General features: G+C 36.4%; 1 protein-coding gene across 10 annotated transcripts in view; it reads left to right on the top strand.

The window, feature by feature from the left end:
- Nucleotides 1-19,263, top strand: part of lrp1bb (low density lipoprotein receptor-related protein 1Bb) — a 308,080-nt gene that overhangs the window by 199,033 nt on the left and 89,784 nt on the right. For all 10 annotated transcript variants that reach the window (XR_007931607.1, XM_051905644.1, XM_051905648.1 and 7 more), the window contains 8 exons: nt 3,539-3,670; nt 3,800-4,027; nt 4,633-4,807; nt 4,972-5,066; nt 6,257-6,406; nt 15,560-15,700; nt 18,326-18,451; nt 18,625-18,756. Coding sequence is in view for 9 of the 10 variants with exons in the window: in XM_051905644.1 (XP_051761604.1) it covers nt 3,539-3,670; nt 3,800-4,027; nt 4,633-4,807; nt 4,972-5,066; nt 6,257-6,406; nt 15,560-15,700; nt 18,326-18,451; nt 18,625-18,756 (1,179 nt within the window). In the remaining variant the exon portion in view is untranslated. The remainder of the gene's footprint in view (nt 1-3,538; nt 3,671-3,799; nt 4,028-4,632; nt 4,808-4,971; nt 5,067-6,256; nt 6,407-15,559; nt 15,701-18,325; nt 18,452-18,624; nt 18,757-19,263) is intronic.

Here is a 19,263-nt window from a genome sequence, read left to right as displayed (position 1 = left end):
TTTAAAGAGCTCATGGGAGGGTATGGCTAATAAAGGTGTCCAAAATCTGTGCTCTGGCCCCTTACAGTCCATGGCAATTGTGTTTATGTTTGGCCTCTGCAGTGCTGGCAGGGTAGTGGCGAACCTCGGAGGGTCCAAAGGGAGTGAAAAAGGGCTACACTAACTAGCCTAATGGGCTAAGGCTACAGCTGTTAGCCGGCGCGTGGTAAATGCATTATGTGTGGTGAAAGAACTGAGGGTTGAGTTTCAAGAGATCGACACCAGTTTGGAGGGCTCCCATTTTTAGTGCCTGTGTGGCCTGCAGTGTTGTAAGCACTTTTCCAGCACATTGCTGACAGGCAAACCACTTCAAAATTACTATTGGAGTTTGCAGACATAGACAGGGTGTATCTTTCCCTATTTGGACAAAGCTGAAGCAGTGAAAATACAAATTATTCTCCACACCCTATTTACATATAGCAATGTTAAGGTAAAGTCAGATTGATGTGGAGTTTTATGAAATATGTGGCTGATTTATGACTTCGAACAAATCAGTACATCCAAATCAAGTGTCTCTATCATGAGTCAAGTGCACTTGCACTGTTTATACAGTATTTATTCAACCAGCCATTTTCCCCCCGCAGACCAGCTGAATGTATAATTAATTCTATGGGATTCTAGCCTATAATTTACTCACTTGAAATTATTTGTTATGCTCACTTGCAAAAATATGCTTACTACATAAGTGAAATGGGTTCAACATCGGAAAAAAATAATAGGCCTATATTCAAACTCCCACTGGATCAATTATTTATAAGATGCAACTGCTTGTGGAGTTAATTGCATGTAGTTGCTCTGGGTTCGTGGAAGGGTTAAAGTCTCTTGACAACAGGCAGTAGTCTTGTGTAATGGCAGAAGAAAGTGGCAACTATATAAGTAAACATGTTCTGACAACAAATATATGTACAGTACTGAAGTGTATGTACACTACTGTTCACGTTTAGGGTCTGTAAGAATTATTATTATTTTATTTATTTATTTATTTATTTTTATCAATTGATTAAATTATTACCTTTCTTCAGCAAGGATGCATTAGATTTATCAAAAGTTCCCATCACAGGAATAAATTATTACATTTTAAATATGTTGCAATCGAAAACAGTTATTTTAATTTGTAATAAAATTTCACAATGTTACTGTTTTACTGCATTTTTGATCAAATAAATGCAGCCTTTGTGAGCATAAGTCTTCTCTCAAAAACATTTTTAAAAATATTACCAACCCCAAACTTTTGAACTACAGTATGTATGTTTTTATATATATCATGGTTATTATAGTTAAATAAAGCATAAAAAATGTTTCTTGAATAAAAATAAAATATTTAAAAAACTTGAAGGCCCCCTGTGGTGAAAATCAAGTTTTTAATGTTGTTTATATGTCTATGTGTTGATTTTAATATGCTTTAAGACAAACCAAATTCATATGTCAACACCATTGCTGAGTATTTTCTCTTTAACACTCAGGGGTCGGCTGGTCGCGCCGGCGATACCACCGTGCTTTTTTCTTATCAGTATGAAAGAGACTCAAAATACTCCGTCAATGTTGCACATACAATTAAGAGTTAATTTTAATCTGTGAAATATCTTCTTTTATTTGTGTACACTCAGAGTAAAAACAAAATGTTGTGCTTTTTGTAAAATAAAGAAAACTAACATGATGCGTGATCTGTCGTCTCCCTCTGAACGAAGTCCAATCTGAGAGTTCTCAGAAAATGAAGTGCAACTTAGTAAATACTAATCACAAAAAAATAAACTTATGTCTAAAGAAACGTTGAAATGTCAGGTTTTAAATCGTGTAAGTCAAATCAAAAACAAAAATTCTCTGTTTATGTAATCTGAATGAAAAGAGACACATGTCAGACGCCCGTGATTCAGCTCATTATCCGCTAATGCGGCCACGCCCACGGAGCAAGCGCTATTCAGACACAAATTCTGAGGCTATACATGTATTATATACATGTATTTATTATCTTGAAAAGTGTTTATCTGCATGTTATAGCGATCTCTGGAAGCCTCTGTTAGCCTCTGTTAGTTCCTGGAATGTCACATGATATGCCTCTTCTTTAACTGAGATATTTGTGGACTAAAGGTGCACAGAGCGCCCTCCGGCTGCAAGTATGAATTGAAAACACAGTATCCAGCGCTCACAGTTATGACAATAAATATTGAATAAAATAAATAATAAATATATATAGAATAAATATTGAACTGCAGTGAAAAAAAGACATCACGTGAAATCAGACGTGAAGTAGCTGGTGTCTATGACGTCACAAACTACCTTGGAACCAATCACGTCAATGTGCCGGCGGGCTTTAGCATATCATTAACAGCGAACTAGCAGGGGAGTCTCGAGAGAAGCCAGGTTATCCCTGGTATATTTTCTGTTGATATGAAAAATTGTGTAGATTTAGCAATATGGCGGGTGTATGATGTATATTGCGATGTTATGATGAGCTATATGACTCTCTCCTCTGACGTTCTGTGTCCGATGTTGTAAAGAGCGATACCATTGTGCTGCGTTTACCTCAACAAGTTGAGCGAGTTCATCTCTGAGCTGGCATGAGTGAGTGGAAGCAGGGCTAATTCGCATATTCATTGATCCACGTATACTAAATGAGGCAAGTGTGTAGAGTTACATTCAAGCCATTTTAAGGCATGAAGACATTTTTTCACAGGAAAAAAATGTCTAAATATGTCATTTTGGTGATCAAAGATGAGTTTTAAGGGACAAAATTATTGACTACAGGGGGACTTTAAGCTTGTTTTATTTCAGCTATAATTACCAAGGAAGCATTTTCATTTAGTTTAACATCTTTTTATATATACATTTTAAACTGTGAACATTTCCAACATTTTAAATTATTTGACTGAAATGTTGCTGTTTGTTGGGGGCAGTGTGAACCAGCCTTAAAATATAAATGACCGCCTATTACAAATAAGGTGATGATACTATATGATGACAGACATTTCTCTCATTTCAGCTGCTCTTTTGAGTAGGTCTTTGCAAGGAAAATCTTTACCGTCAGAGCAATCTGAGAAAGATCTGATGGTTAAATGACTATTTACACCAGTAGCCTTCAGGCCATTATCTGTCTGCTCAACATTAACTTCCATTGAAGTAGCCCCTCTGCAAAGAGTTATACAAAGAGTCTTAAGTGTATTGTAGTGTCAAGAAGATCATGCGGAAGACATGAGCTGTCAGCACTGTTCATTAAACCTCAGTCTTTTGTTTTGCACCCATTTTTATGCTCCACTTTTTAAATACAGATATCTGAACTGTCACATCTCAAACCAAAGGCCATCCCTCCTCATCAAGTAAACGAATTCTGTAATTTTCACTGTACAAAAACAGTATTTTTTCCTGTTGTAAGTCAGCAGCTGTTGTTCCTGGCACCTTTTAGGAGAGCTGTTCTTCTTAATTCATAGGTTGTGATATAGATTTTTCTCTTTCTTGTGTTTCCTTTCCCTGGTTTAAACCCATGTCACCCTGGGTTTTTCAGCCTCAAACCCATGCGAAGGAAACAATGGAAGAGGTCCTTGCTCCCACCTTTGTCTCATTGATTATAATCGCACGGCATCTTGTTCGTGTCCTCATCTCATGAAGCTCTCCCTCAACAACCACTCTTGTGTGGGTGAGTATGTAGCTCTGTAACATCCCTCACAAAAAAAAAAACAGAACATACATACAAAAGTATGGATCAGTTTGAGCTTTCTAGAGGAAGTATTGACTTATATATTTTTTGTTTTGGCACACACATCAGCCCTGAAGAAGTTCCTGTTGTATGTGAGGCGCTCTGAGATCCGTGGAGTGGACATTGATAATCCGTACATGAATGTCATGACTGCTTTAACGGTTCCTGACATTGATGATGTCACTGTGGTGGATTACGACGCTTTTGAGGAAAGGATATACTGGGCGGACGTTAAGACTCAAACAATAAAACGCGCATTCATCAACGGAACAAGCCTTCAAACCGTCATTTCCGGAGGTGAGTCAAAACAGGAAGTCAAGTGTTTTCTCTTCTTTCTTTTTTCATGTTCTGTGTGGTTGATGTAAGATTTCTGTCAATAAAAACCATCTAAGTGAGTTATTTTATTTCTGTGCTATTAATAAGTTGTATTTTTTTTTTCTCTCTCTGCTGCCACATTGTAGGCTTGAGCTGAAATACCGTTTTATTTGGCTGACACTCAGTGTTAAATTGTTTTTTTTTTTCAATTACGAGAAGACTGTTCACAGGCGGCCTGCATTAAAAAAATGATGGTTGAAGGAGTGTGCGGCAGAACATAAATAATATATTACGTGATAGGAGAGCTTGTTTGTGAAGTTCTCCAGGGATAGCTTCTCCGAAATGCATTAAGAAAAGCAAAAGTAGTGCGAGATGAAGACTGTTGTAGATTTTCTGAAGTGCTGTCTGTTATAAAGCACAGTGTATGTCTTAAACCTTCTCAAACTGATCAGTATGCCAACCATGTGCCTTTGCAAGTGATTTGCACAACAACATTTTATTACTGCATGCGCAGAAGTGTTGCAGTCACCCATGAGGCTTGTTGTGATGTGCTCCTCTGTGCTAATGGCTATCTCTGGTACATGCAGATATTCAAAACTGCCGTGGGCTGGCAATAGATTGGCTCTCAAGGAACATGTATTGGCTGAGCTCTGAGAATGAGGAGACGCAGATCAATGTTGCCCGACTAGACGGATCTCTAAAAACCTCAGTCATCCATGGGATTGACAAACCAAAGTGTCTGACTGTGCACCCAGCCAAAGGGTAAGCAGTCCACATGGACAGTTTGCTCTTATTGCTCTAATTAATTAATTAACTTATTTATTTATATATTCTGTCATTTAGAAATTCATGTCATGTAAATCTTAAATACAAACCATAAGAATTCTTTTAACTCATATTTTTCTCCTCAAATTTCTATGGTCTAGAAAAATTTACTGGACTGATGGAAATACAATAAACGTAGCCAATATGGATGGAAGTAACAGGAAGGTTCTTCATCAAAACCAGAGAGAACCAGTTGGTATGTCTGATTTCATTCTATCAGAGAAAGCTTCACTATTACTGTATGTTAAAATTCTCTCTCCAATTCCCTCACAATTCTTACATTCACAGGGGTTTAAAGTACATGAGTAATTGTACTTCATTACTATACTTAAGTCTGATTTTTCAAAATTATGAAATTAAATACTTTTACTTAATTATATTTAAAAGGAAATCATGCTTTTTATTCCTTACAATTTTCTTAGTACAAAGTACAAAGTGCACATTTTGCAAGTCATTATATATTATTTCCACAAAAAAATAAGAAATATAAGAAACAATAACTTATTTAAAATGGGCAGTGAAAATCCATTTCAGTCTAAAATGTAAATGGCCACAACTGTGATAATTTGTCCCTGTGAAGAGATCTCTGATTAGTCACCCCAACATAGTCTTGACCTACAGTAAAGCAATTGCAGTAGTTAATTCATTTTAAATATAGCCATTGCAAACTTGAGCTTGAGTCAGCTGTCTCTATAAACTGCTGCTGAATTTAAAGGCTTTCAGAATATAAGTTTCATATATATTAGATTTCATTTCCACAGCCTCACAAAGTCAGGACCCCTAGACAATTGTGATTTAACAGGTTGCTTTACAAAGACTATGCATCAAAGTTACTTTATGGGAAAATCTCCCTGGCCTCTTGATTTCATCAATCTATTTCTGAAGCTTAGTTTTTTTTTTTTTTTGAGTAAAATTTTTACACAGTCCCCTTCCTCCAGCTTAAATATAGTGTGCCCGTACATTCATTGATAAGCAAAGCACATGCTCCTTTTGTTTAAAAGGCAATCTTAGAAAAGATGTCTGAGAGTTAAAAGTCTTGTCTGTTGTTGTTGGGAGTATATCATGCACTAGCCCCTCTCAATCAAAGCTGTCCTGACACTCAATTGAAATATCCTTCACTTGTCACAATCAATTTTCCAACTCTGTCAAACTCTCACCATTTCCACTTTTGAAACAGGTTTTAGACAGAGATGAATTTTAGTGAAGTGATTTAGAGTGCCACAAAGAGGTCACAACTATATTTCAAGCTGTAAAAAACACATCTCACACTCACACTCGGATAAATATATAGAACATGTAAGGTATATTTTGAAGTAATGATCGTAACAAGATTCCATACCAGCATTCCAAGCAACGGTTTCTAGCCAACTTCTTGTTTTCCCTCAGGACTTTCGATTGACTTTCCAGCAGGGAAGATGTATTGGATCAGTTCTGCTAATGGTACTATCAACAGGTGCAATCTGGACGGTAGTGGCTTTGAGGTCATTGAAAGCATGAAGAGGGACTTAACTAAAGCCACGGCTCTAGCAGTCATGGGTAAGTGATAGAGCATCTAATTCCCTCTTCATTAGTCAGGCTTAGGTCAAAGGTTAACCACCATTAACCATAAGAAAATGGTTACATGTTGATTTGAAGGCATATGGCTGATATTTTATCTGCATTTGTTTTTCTAATTAATGTTTGAGTTTGAGAATTCTTTATTAAATTGCTGGACTTTGTTGCTTTGGTAACGCACACCGTGAGGAGCACATTTATAAGAAAAAATAAGTGAAAGTCAAAAGTGGTAAAGGCATGTGTAAATTAGTCTCACATTGCATGCCCTCAGACCATCTGGTTGGCTAGCAGCTGGCTGCTATTTATCAGTTTTATCAGAAACAAAATTATGTTTAAAAGGCACCTGGTTGCAACAATGAGTTTTTCTGAAGGACTGTTTACTGGATTTTGTCAAAGTTTGCAAAGATTTTGCCATTAAATCTTGGAAAGGTTCTGTTTTCTTTTTAAGGCATTTAGTAGCAATTGGACTAGATAACCATAATCAGAAATGTATATTCCCCTTTTCTCATGTTTATTTTTATCTGTACTTATTTTATACATAAAAAAGTGAATTTACATTTCCAGTCATTTGTGTTCTGTTCACAGAGATTGCTGGGCCAGCATTTAAATTAATTATGATTTACCATCCCTAAACGTCTGGGTAAAAGAACAAACTGTGGTTGGTCATGTTCCATATTGGTCAGATGGTATTTTTATGTCAAAATTGTCAGTACATGATCAGAGTTAGTTATGATATATATTAGATTTTATGTCAATAGTCAAATCTGGCACCGTGAGTCTACAGCTACATTGCTTCAGATTGGTAAACCGACAAAATAAAGACATTTTGTCAAAATAAATGTAACAATTTCCATTTAGCCCTAGAAAATCCATCATGGAATGAGAGTAAAGACCAAATTTTGGTTCCCTGAGGAGTGTAAACATACACCTCATTGTTAGAGAAGTGGAGAAGTTTGATCGATTTAGCTTTATATAGACCAAGCTAATAAAGGCTGTCTTGGAAGATATCCATTTGATTCAATGCAATTTTTAATCACACACTTTAGGCCTACTGTATGACTCAAATTACCTTAAACTTTGGCCAGAAGCTGTAATTCTAGGGATTATAGAGAATTCAGTCATGCTGGCAGCATCAGATGGGAAGAGAGTTGCATAACTTGCAAATGAAAGCAGTAAATGCAGCAAAGACTGTAATTGTGCGCTTTTACTTTTTTTGTATTAGACAATTTCTTTTTCACTTTGCCATAAATGTATTACACTCTCTTGTTTTAGATGGCATCTGACATGCTTTCTCACATTACTCTCTGTCTGTCTTTGTGGGTGGAAACGTATGCTCGCAAATTATTCATTAGCATGTATTTATTTCCCTAAACCCCAGTTTTAACTGATTACATTGTCTGCATGCTGCATAGGTATTAATCTTTGGAAAACCTCTATAGTCACGTTCTATTTTAGAGCAGCTATGATGAGCTGAAAAACAAATGCAATTTGTAAGAAGTGGTGACAGACTCTTTTAATTAAACAAAGTTTGAGTCATTATTAAATTGGGAGCAGAATGCAGGCTGCCACAAAGACTAATGGGTTACTTTCAAAGAAGTAGCACGGTACAGCAAAACAGCAAAATGATGCATTCAGTAGGTGCTATCTATCACAATTAATAGGCCTTTGTTCCATAGAGGAAATGCTTTCCATTACTTCTGCAAAAACCTATGAGTCTGTTTGGTGGACAGTTATGTTTCTCATTTATAGTTTGACAAACTGCCAGAGATGTGTTTTTGGTATGCATGTTTTTGTGTTTAGACTGAACATGCTTGCTATGCCCTTAGACTAAAATAGAATATAATTTTAAATACTCCCAAGTGCACCAAATCAATACAAAAATGCAGTAGATGGTTGATTATTTTAGTAGAAAGTTTTCTACTGCATCACATTTCTTATAAGATTTTCTTTAACATGCTGAATTGGTCCATACTGCCCATCTAGTGTGTGTGCACATGTTCAAAAGTTTGGGGTCTGTAAAAATGTTGAGATATTATTTAATTTAAAATTTGATTTAATCATTTTCAACATTTTTTTTTTCTTTTTTTTTTTTTCTCTCTGACAGCAAAGTTTTCAGCTTTCAACAGCCATTACTCCAGTCACATGATCCTTTAGAAATCATTCTAATATGTTGATTTCATGCTCAAGAAACATTTTTTTTTTTCTAATCAGTGTTTAAAACAGTGCTGCTTAATGTTTTTCTGGAAACTGTCTTTTTTTTATAATGCTCTGATGAATATGAAAAGAACAGGATTTATTCGAAATAGATTTTTGTAACAATGTGAAAGTCTTTCTTTTGATCAATTTAATGCATCTTTGCTGAATAAAATGTATGTCTATCAAAAAATAAATCTTACTGACCCCAAACTTATATACTGTATGTATATACAGTATATATACACCACATGCCACCGGTATTATGGATCAATTCTACAATTTTTCAAGCTGTATCACACCTCTATAAAGGAAAGATCTTAGAACCTGAATGGCCAGGGGCCGATTACATATGCATGCAGGTGGGTGGGTGATCTCACAGACTCTTGAGTGTATAAGTGGGTGGTGAGTGGAATTTCACTTAAAATTCCATGTTTCCCTCTTCCATGCTGAATATGAACAGTCATCATTTCCTTCTCTTAAAGCCTTGCAGATGTACAGCATATTTACCTTACTATGTTGATTATAAAGTATAAAGTATAAAATATAAAGTAATCGCATCCTCAATGTGAATATGAAAGGAAACAAGGCGAGGAGATGAAAGAGTCTCATTGTGATTGATGTTATATTTGTGATAAGTAAAGCAGACCAGTTTCTGCACGTATTCTCCTTATGATAAGACAGCTATCCCTTCCAAGCGCACAAAAATGCTGCTTTTCTTTCTTTCAAATACCGGCAGTCTGTGTTTTTATAATGCATATGCCACATTGCCATGCAGGTTACCCACAGAGATCTAAAAGAATGGTATATATTAATATGCAGTATGAGAATGTCATCAGAGAACAAAGAGTCAGATTCAGCATAAAGAGGGAAAAAATACTGAATACATTACTGCCCCTTCAGCTTATATGCACTACAAGTCAAAAGTTAAGGTACACTTTCTTATTCTTTATTACTTGTTTTCCACAATTTAAAATAATAATAAGTTATGAAAATGAAATAATAATAAAATTATGAAATGGTGCAAATAATTGTGTAATGACCAAAAGAAATGAAATAAAATTAGTTTAAACTCACCCTATACAATACATTTTGTCAACCAAATTCATGATGGTTTCTGGAATATATATATAGCAAAGATTATAATTGTTTGCTTATTATTTGCTTATCTCCTCAAAATTACAGGTAGACTGTTCAGTTTTGAACATGAATGAAACAAACTGTTCCATTAGGCTATATGATTTCCGTGTGATGCTGGGGTTCATAGCCGGTCGATGTTTCATATAGCCTCCATAAGATCTTCAGTCTCTATCGGCTCTATCTCCCACCCAGCAAAAGCAACATAAATTAGGGGATTTGCCAAGGTTAACCTTTATAACATGCTATCAGTTGATGTCCCCGTAAATTTACTTTGGTCTTGCTGTAAGGGAAATGGTTTACGATTTCAGCCACCTGGCACGGTAAAATCAACCACCCTGTAGCATGTGTTGAGGGACAGACCTTATCATTACAGGAAGGTGTGCAGGGAAATATACTCGGCAGAGACAGATGATCGGAAGATCGATACGAGCGGCGGCTGTTTGAAAGATGCAGCATCATTATTAAGATAAAAAAAAAAAATCCAATGGCCGCCTTGCATCAAAGTCACATCCGTTATTAGACCATGAAACGGTAATTGAAGAGCATGATGACTGAAGAAATGAAAGCTATTTTCCTGACAGGATCCAGTCTCGCTACCTCCTCCTGGTAGAATCTTTAATGGGATGTGACCACTCAGGGAAGTGCAAGCTGCTGTTTAGTGGGCTGTGTGTCACCTTAAGACCTGTGCTTGTCTGTGATCAAACAGTTTAAATGGACATAACACCCAGAAGCAATCACTGATGCCTCTCACTTTGGACAGGTAAAGATTAATATTGACTGCAGTGATGACCTATGCAAGCAATCCTGAATGTCAAATACGCTACTGGCTGCTCAGGGTAGGATGTCATTTATACACGGCTGGCCTCACTACAAAAAGCAAATATCTTCTTGGAGACTCTCTGTGGCCTAAATGACACTAGTATTTGTTTCTGGTTTATGGAGGAGAAAAATATTTGTGCTTGTACTCATTGCATACATACAGGTATGAAAGAGTTTATGCATGCAGTAGGCAACTGCTCTGTTCTAAAACCAAGTGAGCTGCCTACAGAGACAGCATTTTGGGGCAAAAGTTATAGGTGTACAAATGCATTGCTTCGTATTATATATACACTACCATTCACAAGTTTGGGGTCAGTAAGATTTTTTAAAGTGTCCCTATTATGCCTTTTTTAAGGTTCCTAATATTGTTTTGGGAGTCTCCTACAATGGGTTTACATGCATGCAAGGTCAGAAAACACTTTTGTTTTCTCATAACATACATTTAATTTCACCTCAGTTCTGAATGTTTTGTAAACGATTCGATTTGCAGTTCAATGAATCAGTCTCTCCAAACCCCTCCTTTCCATGAGCTTACGCTGCTCTGATTGGTCAGATAGGCCCAATTGTTTGTGATTGGTCAACTGACATTGTATACAATGTATGGACAGAAAAGATGGCATTCTACTGTATCAATTTGAGCCCGAGTCCGATGATGAAATGTCTGAAGTAGTCAATCAACCAGAAACTAATTCGCAATCACGACTGGAGCAGGATCGGTTCTCTGTGGTAAATGTCACCTTGGTTTGTTATTTATAAGACGTGATAGCAGCATCACTGTTATACTTTATGTAGGTGCACCAAGGGGGAACTGTATCAGAATCCGGTAACACTTTAGAATAGGGAACATGTATTCACTATTAACTACGACTTTTCCCTCAATAACCTCCTAATTTACTGCTTATTAATAGTTAGTAAGGTAGTTGTTAAGTTTAGGTATTGGGTAGGATTAAGAATGTAGAATAAGGTCATGTAGAATAAGGCATTAATATGTGCTTAATAATTACTAATAAACAGCCAATATTCTAGTAATATGCATGCTAATAAGCAACTAGTTAAAAGACCCTAAAATAAAGTGTTACCCAGAATCCCAAGCGAAGCTGAAAACCTCTAACATAAAATAAACATTTAGGCCAGATGTGTACAGACTTTTTCGTCATAACTATTAACAAAGAAAAATGGCTATCTCATTGTTTGACATTACAATGGGTGTTTACTGTTTACAGAGAGAATAAGTTACTTGAACTAGTTAGCGCGGACTAGCATCTTAACATCTTATTACAATACAGATAGAGCTCTACTCTACTGTAATAATAAAAACGCAGAGGAAAAAAAAAAGTGTGTTTTACAGTTATGTAAGCGAACCTGGCCCACAGGTATGTTGTAAACTTCCACGTTAACGTGAATGGCTGATAATGCATTATTACACTTTGTAAACAAGAGTTGATCCTTGATCATTACTCCAAGTAATAAGACAGACAAGCCGCATTAATTAACACATTTTGAAACAATATTTGACCCACATCTGAATAGCAGAACGTGAGTTAGCCGGTTAGCAGGAGACATACAGACTAGGGTGTACGTTACACAACATAACGTACAAAACTACGAATTTTGAACAATCACTAGAAAATATAAACATCAATATTAATCATACTTACAGGTTGAGATTCAGAGGAGCAAGCTGGTCCAAATAAACTGGGCACTGATAATATTTTAAGACCAAGCGTTTTGTGAATCCTGCATTAAACTCCCCGAGGTTTGAGAAACAGTCGTCAGTAAAATGACGAGAACACAACAAAAGATTGTTCTGCTGTGGTATTGTTGAAAAAATGAATTTTCCCTGGCATCTGCGCGCGCAATAAGTGGGTGGTCAATATGCTAATGTTTCGTTGTGACGTCACAACGAAACGGCTTGGGATTCTTGGGATTTTACAAATGACTTGTTTAACTGATACAGAGTCGACTCTTACTTTTGAGAGATAATAACTTTATATACGGTTCACTTTCAGATTTAAAACTTTGCAGGATGGTTTCATTCACTTAGAGCTATGTTACACACTACATGAAAGGTAATTTTCAAAAATCCATAATAGGGGCTCTTTAAAATGTTTTTGAAAGAAGACTCTAATGCTCTTCAAAGCTGAATTTATTTGATCAAAATACAGTAAAAACTAATATTGTGAAATATTATTACAATTTAATAACTGTTTTCTATTTTAATATATTTTAAAATGTAATTTATTTCTGTGATGACAGAGCTGAATTTTCCGCAGCCATTACTCCAGTCTTCAGTGTCACACTGTCCTTCAGAAATCCTTTCTGATTTGGTTCTCTAGAAACATTTATTATTGTCAATGTCAAAAAACAGTTGTGCTGCTTTAATCTTTGATAAATTGAAATGTCAAAAGAACAGCATATATTTGAAATAGAAATCTTTGTAATTAAACAAATTTTAAATTTCTTTTCTGTCAGTTTTGATCACTTTACTTGCATCCTTAATGAATAAAAGTATTCTTTAAATATCTTACCATCTCAAAACTTTTTTTATTGTAACTTTTTTCTTCTTCTTAGTTTTAGTAACCCTTACTAAAATTCACGTTGGTTCCATTAAAGGGGACATCGGATGCAAAATTCACTTTTTCATGGTGTTTGAACATAAATGTGTGTCGGCAGTGTGTACACAACCACCCTATAATGGTAAAAATCCACCAACTCCTCTTTTTTAATTCCCATAAATCATAAGAAGTGTCTCAGAACAAGCCGTTTGCAGATTCTACCTTTTGTGACATCACAAAATGCTTAGACCCTGCCCACGACTGCTGATGAACTCTGCCCTATTAGCATAGACCCCGCCCTCAGTAAACTCTACACAGTCCACCATGTTACTCCTCGCCAGAGCATTTAACAGCAGAATTCAAGTAAGAAATGTATTCTTATTAAAGCTAAAGTTAATTCATTCAAGAGCAGTGAGTGATTTTCTGTTTGATTCATATTAACAGCATATAAGCAGTAGATACTGTAGATTATGCTACTTTCACTTTAATAAACAGATCTAATATACACATGCAATTTCTTTACTTGCTGTTTACGTTCACAGACATAACCGACTGTGTGTATTTGACAGTTTAAGTGCAATAACATGTAAAAGAGAACTTAGTTTAATACTCACAGGACGCGCTGTGAGGTTTTTGGGTTAATTCATCCTTACCTGTTGTCACTGGAGGACACTCCAGGCTGCATGTTGTTTGAGCGAACACAGAGAAGTAAAAAACGAACAACAAGTTTTTTTCCCCTATTCTCATGGTGTTGCGTCTGTTCCTGAAAGAAAGTAGGGTAACACTTTATTTTAGAGTCTTAAAAATTAGTTTATTGAGGGGAAAAGTCGTAGTTAATAGTTTGTATGTGTTCCCTATACTAAAGTGTTACCATCTACTTTATATCCCCTTTTCGGTAACATTTTAGTTTAGGGAACACATATAAACTATTAACTACACCTTTTCCCCTCAATAAACTCATAATTTACTACTTATTAATAGTTATTAAGTTAGTTGTTAAGTTTAGGTATTGGGTAGGATTAAGAATGTAGAATAAGGTCATGCAGAATAAGGCATTAATATGTGCTTAATAAGTACTAATGAATAGCCAATATTCTAGTAAAATGCATGCTATTAAGCAACTAGTTATAAGACCCTAAAATAAAGTGTTACCAAGTAGATATAATCAATGTTAGCATATTGATGCAGACATAACACGCGCCTGACATCTGACATCCAGCTCTCTGTGTGCGTGCTTTGGATGCGTGTTCTCAGAAAACCATATATCAGAAGTTTAGACTGATATGGCATTAAAATGCATGCAGATAATACATTTTCATGGTGATGAAGAACTGCAATTTCACATGAGTGTGACCGCGATAGAGATGATAATCAAAACCAAACAGATGTTCTAGTTTTTGGCAGACTATCGTTCTGAGGCAAGAGCTGTAAAGGCTCCGCCCTCTTCTGGAAAGCAGCAGCTCATTTGCATTTAAAGATATTTCCACTCAAAAATGGGCATTTACAACATGATCTGTGGGGTATTTTGAGCTGAAACTTCACAGATACATTCTCAGGCGACACCTGAGACTTATATTACATCTTGTAAAAAGAGGCATAATAGGTCCCCTTTAAAACATAGTTACTACAGTTATTGTTATTAATGTAAAATCTCAGAATATTAGTTAAAATGTCCTCCAAACTGTAAAAAGCTTTCCAAATCTTTGTATTTTATTTAAGACAAATTGCTGATCCAAAGTCTCTGCAGTTTTATTGTAACAATTACATACTAACGGGATATGTGCTCTCTTGAAGGGAACTGTGATTAACATGATTTTGTTGATTAATTTTTCAGCCTTTTCATTCAGTGTCATTTGGTTCATTCAATCCCTCTTTACTTTAACAAATACAAATATGTGTTTCATTTTACGGTTGCACAGCCACGACTGTCTCCAGCTCTCCTGTATTCCTGCAGCAGACAGATATGGTCTAGGCTCGGAGCCAAGGACAATCTCTGAGGCCCTTTGTGGCACACTCAGCCTTACAGAGCGGAAACAACACGAGGGGCTTGCTAGCTGCAGCGGCACTGTGAGAATAGATGCACTCTGATGGCTTTGTGAATGAAGAGCCCTTGTCTTCAGCCAGGGCACGTAGCCAGGCTGCCCTGAGCTCTGCCTCATTGACTCACACTGGGAAGAGAACATGCATAATGCTCAAGTCCTATCTCTTTACTTTTCTCGCTCTCTCTCTCTCTCCAACCACCTTGCTCGCCCACCCGTACACTGTAGCGTAGCATAGTTTTGGCACCAAAAAGAGCACAGTACACCACCGGATTATATGCATGTGGTATAAAAGAGACAAACAAATGATAATGGCATGTGCCTCCATTGGCAGTCAGGCCTGCTGGTTCTGTGACTTTGGGAAATGAATAATTCATCTGTTTTTCCAGGTGGCAGGCTGTGGTGGGCCGATGAGGATCTGGCTCAGCTGGGGACGGTAGCCAAACGGGATGGACGTAACCCGGTGGTGCTGCGCAATAAGACAAGCGGAGTGGTGCACATGAAGGTGTACGACAGAGATGGTCAGAAAGGTGCGTCGTGATACAGTCAAGGTTGCCGCAAAAATGAAATGACTAATGACTAACTGAAGGGATTTCACAATTTTGTCCCACGTTGATGTGTTTCGCATGTAGACAGGGAGTTTGGGCAGGATATGTCGAAGAGTTTGTCGCTTTTAGCCAGTAGGCTTTAGTTGAGTCACAAACACGTAGCATGATTTAGCTACTTGATAGTACATTCTCATTCTAGAGAGCATTTGACTGGGCAAAAATCTTTGTAGTTTTTTTTTTTTTAAAAAGTCACAGTTTTCCTGAGAGAGAAGAATTTCTCATTTTAAATGCATATATCTGTAAATTAAGTCCATGTTTAGAGCTACACAAGCAGTGATTAGCCTCAAAATTAACAGACATGGACTAAAAGCTACAAAACTCTCTCTCTTTTTTTTTTTTTTTTTTACTTCATGGAGTCTTTAAGTAGCTTATAAAATAAAAAGAAATGTGCTGCAATAAACAAGACCATACATTTTGATCATTACACCATATTGTTTAATTTACTTGTAAATTGCTAGCTCTAAATGAGTCAACTGTTTTCTGTTTGCTTCCTTCCTTTTTTTTTTTAAGATGGTATCACAACCTCATCTTCACTGTGCCTAAGCAGAGATATATTCTGATATTGGTTTTCCATTTTGTGAGTTATTCTGCAAATAATTCATACTAATGGCAGATCCATTAACGGCATTGCTGTGAATCCCACTAAACTGTCGACTTGAATAAGGAATGACCATTAAACGGGCTCAAATGTAAATCTATCCAGCCACCAAATTTCTCCGGCAGCAATTAGCCTCTCTATTCATAATGCGGAGCTGTCTTATTACTGTCGTAGATGTGCAAGCTGAGCTTTCCATGAGAGCTTGTGTTAATACACAGTGGTGCAGTTTCCCTCCCCTTCACTTTCAGTTATTCAATTAAGACAAGAGTAAGACTTCTGGACAGAATGTGAAGTCATCTTGACTTGACACCAACACTAAAACCTTTCATCAAATGAGGAGAGATATCCTGAATTTACAACCAGACCATTGTGACCGAACTTGTTAATGAATTGCTTTCATATAAAAGGGTAAATGACATGCCTCAGAGACTGTCTCAAATTAATCTTCTGCTTTAGCTTTGCTTATATGGCTCATAAGCAGGCCAATATAGAATCTGCAAACTTGAATTTTATCTGCTAATTTTGGGGGGAAATCTTTTGGAATTGGGAATTTTGTGGAATGGATAATGGATTTCACATAGTAAAATAAATGAAAGAGAACTTAGAATACTCTGAATAGCTGAAAGCAGACACATTGCTAGTGGGGCGAAAAGTCACTTTACTTGCCATTCAAATGAAAATGTTTCTCTTCAGGTTTACTGTATCATTCAAAAATTGCTGTTTTTTTTTTTTTTTTTTGTTTTTTAAAGAAATTAATATTTTTATTTTGCAAGGACGCATTAAATTGACCAAAAGTGACAATAAATACATTTATAATGTTACAAAATATTTCTTTTGAACTTTCTATTCATCAGAGAACCCTAAAAATAATAATAATAAATCACAGTTTCCACAAAAATTTCAATGGTTGAAAACAGTTCTTGAGCACCAAATCAGCATATTAGATTGGTTTCTGAAGGATAATGTGACACTGGAGTTATAGCTGCTTAAGATTCAGATTTTTTAGTTATTTTAAACTGTAATAATATTTTACAATATTTTGATCAAATTAATGCAGCCTTGGTGAGCATACGAGTCTTATGCTCTTACCAACTCCAAACCTTTGAACGTAATGTACGCATTAGCAATAATAATAAGTATAAAATAAGCTACACTGTCAACTTGTTACGGTTAGCAGGGATGAGGAGAGAGGCGAGGATCTTATCGCTTGCAGTCTTTACACAACCAAACAAACAAAGATAATCCAAACTGAAAAGCAGCAGGCAATAATTCAAACAAACATCAGGAAGACAGTAATTATCCAACTGGGTGACAGGAAACATAACATCTTTATCATGGGAAGTAAAGACAACGACTGACAAACAAAGACTGAAACACAGGGGTATATATTGACAGGCAAACAAGAGGCTAACAAGCAACAGGTGAGACTGATACAATGGGAACAATGGAAACAGAAAAACACTTCAAAATATCAAATCAAGAAGACTAGTGAACATGTAACACAACTTAATACAGACTGAATATTTTCCAGATATTTATTTATTTATTTATTTTTTAATTATAATTTGCTTTGGCTTTAGCATAATGACAATATTTAAAATCTTCATAATTTTCTCACACAGTATAAATGGATCATACAATGTCATAAGATTTGTTTGTATAAGCAATGGAAGATAAGAGGGTTTAAGGAAATGTATGAAACAGTCATTATTTTTGCAGTTTCATCTGGCTGCACAAGTAGATCTGAATACAAACGTCACCTATCACATTCCTGTATTTAAGAAATATAAATGTTTTGAATGGGTTTGAAATAAATACCTTGCAATAATGTACACGCATTAGAGATGGAGAAGCCCAACAACTACAGTCCATAGTTGTCTCCACAAAGACTTTTTTAAAGATATTATTTCATTCATCACCATGTTGTCTTTTATTGCGGTCTCTCTCAGGTAGGAATGCCTGTCAGTTAAATAATGGTGGTTGCTCGCAGCTCTGTCTGCCCACATCTGAAAACACACGTACGTGTGCCTGCACCATTGGCTACAACCTGCGCAGTGACCGTCTCTCCTGTGAAGGTAGGCTGTTGTCGTGCCCCCTGTCATTTTGTTTAGCGGGGATGTCACGCATGTTTTCTTCACTTTAAACAACAATTCACGTCGTACTTTTATGTGGAAGGTGTCCAAAGAAAACTGTGTGACGTTCATTTGACCTCAATCTAACATCTCTTGCTTGCTGTTGTCTATCACAGGCTTGAGTTCTTTTCTGATGTACTCTTTTCATGAGGGGATACGCGGAATGGCTTTGGATCCCAGTGACCATGCCGAGACCCTGATGCCCATCAGCGGCACCTTGTTTGCCGTTGGCGTGGACTTTCATGCAGGTACAAACACTGCACTTTCTGTGACTCAGTCCTGCTATCTTTCACTCTGTTCAGTAGTGTATAGAACTGCTCTCTGAATCCTCTGTGTGTGCACAACAAAGATAAGGCATGTATTACCTTCTCTGCATTACTTTTTTAAAATGTTGTTTGCTGTCAGATCTACAGTTTTGTATTAGCTACACAGTCTCTTACTAGATCAGAAGGGACTCTACAAGACTTCATATCACATGTTGAAGAGATAAATGGGTTAAACAAGTTGGTGCAAACAGTAACTCAGATAAATATTCCCTTTGTATCTCATATAGCTAGGACCATAAGAGACAGAAAGCTGTATAGTAGATAATCTAGCAAATGAAAGTAGAGCCGACATTGCCAAGCTGATGGTGTTGAGGGGTTGTTTTCATACTATGCATTATTCATTCTCTGAATGAGGTTAATTTGACAGTGGTCTGATGCAAGATTATTCAGCCCATTTCGGGGGAGCATTTTGTGGTGACAAGTGGCATA

This window comes from Ctenopharyngodon idella, chromosome 9 (genome assembly GCF_019924925.1).
Source record: "Ctenopharyngodon idella isolate HZGC_01 chromosome 9, HZGC01, whole genome shotgun sequence".
NCBI lineage: Eukaryota > Metazoa > Chordata > Actinopteri > Cypriniformes > Xenocyprididae > Ctenopharyngodon > Ctenopharyngodon idella.
Note: the sequence above shows the minus strand (reverse complement) of the source record. Positions and strands in the feature narration are given on the sequence as shown.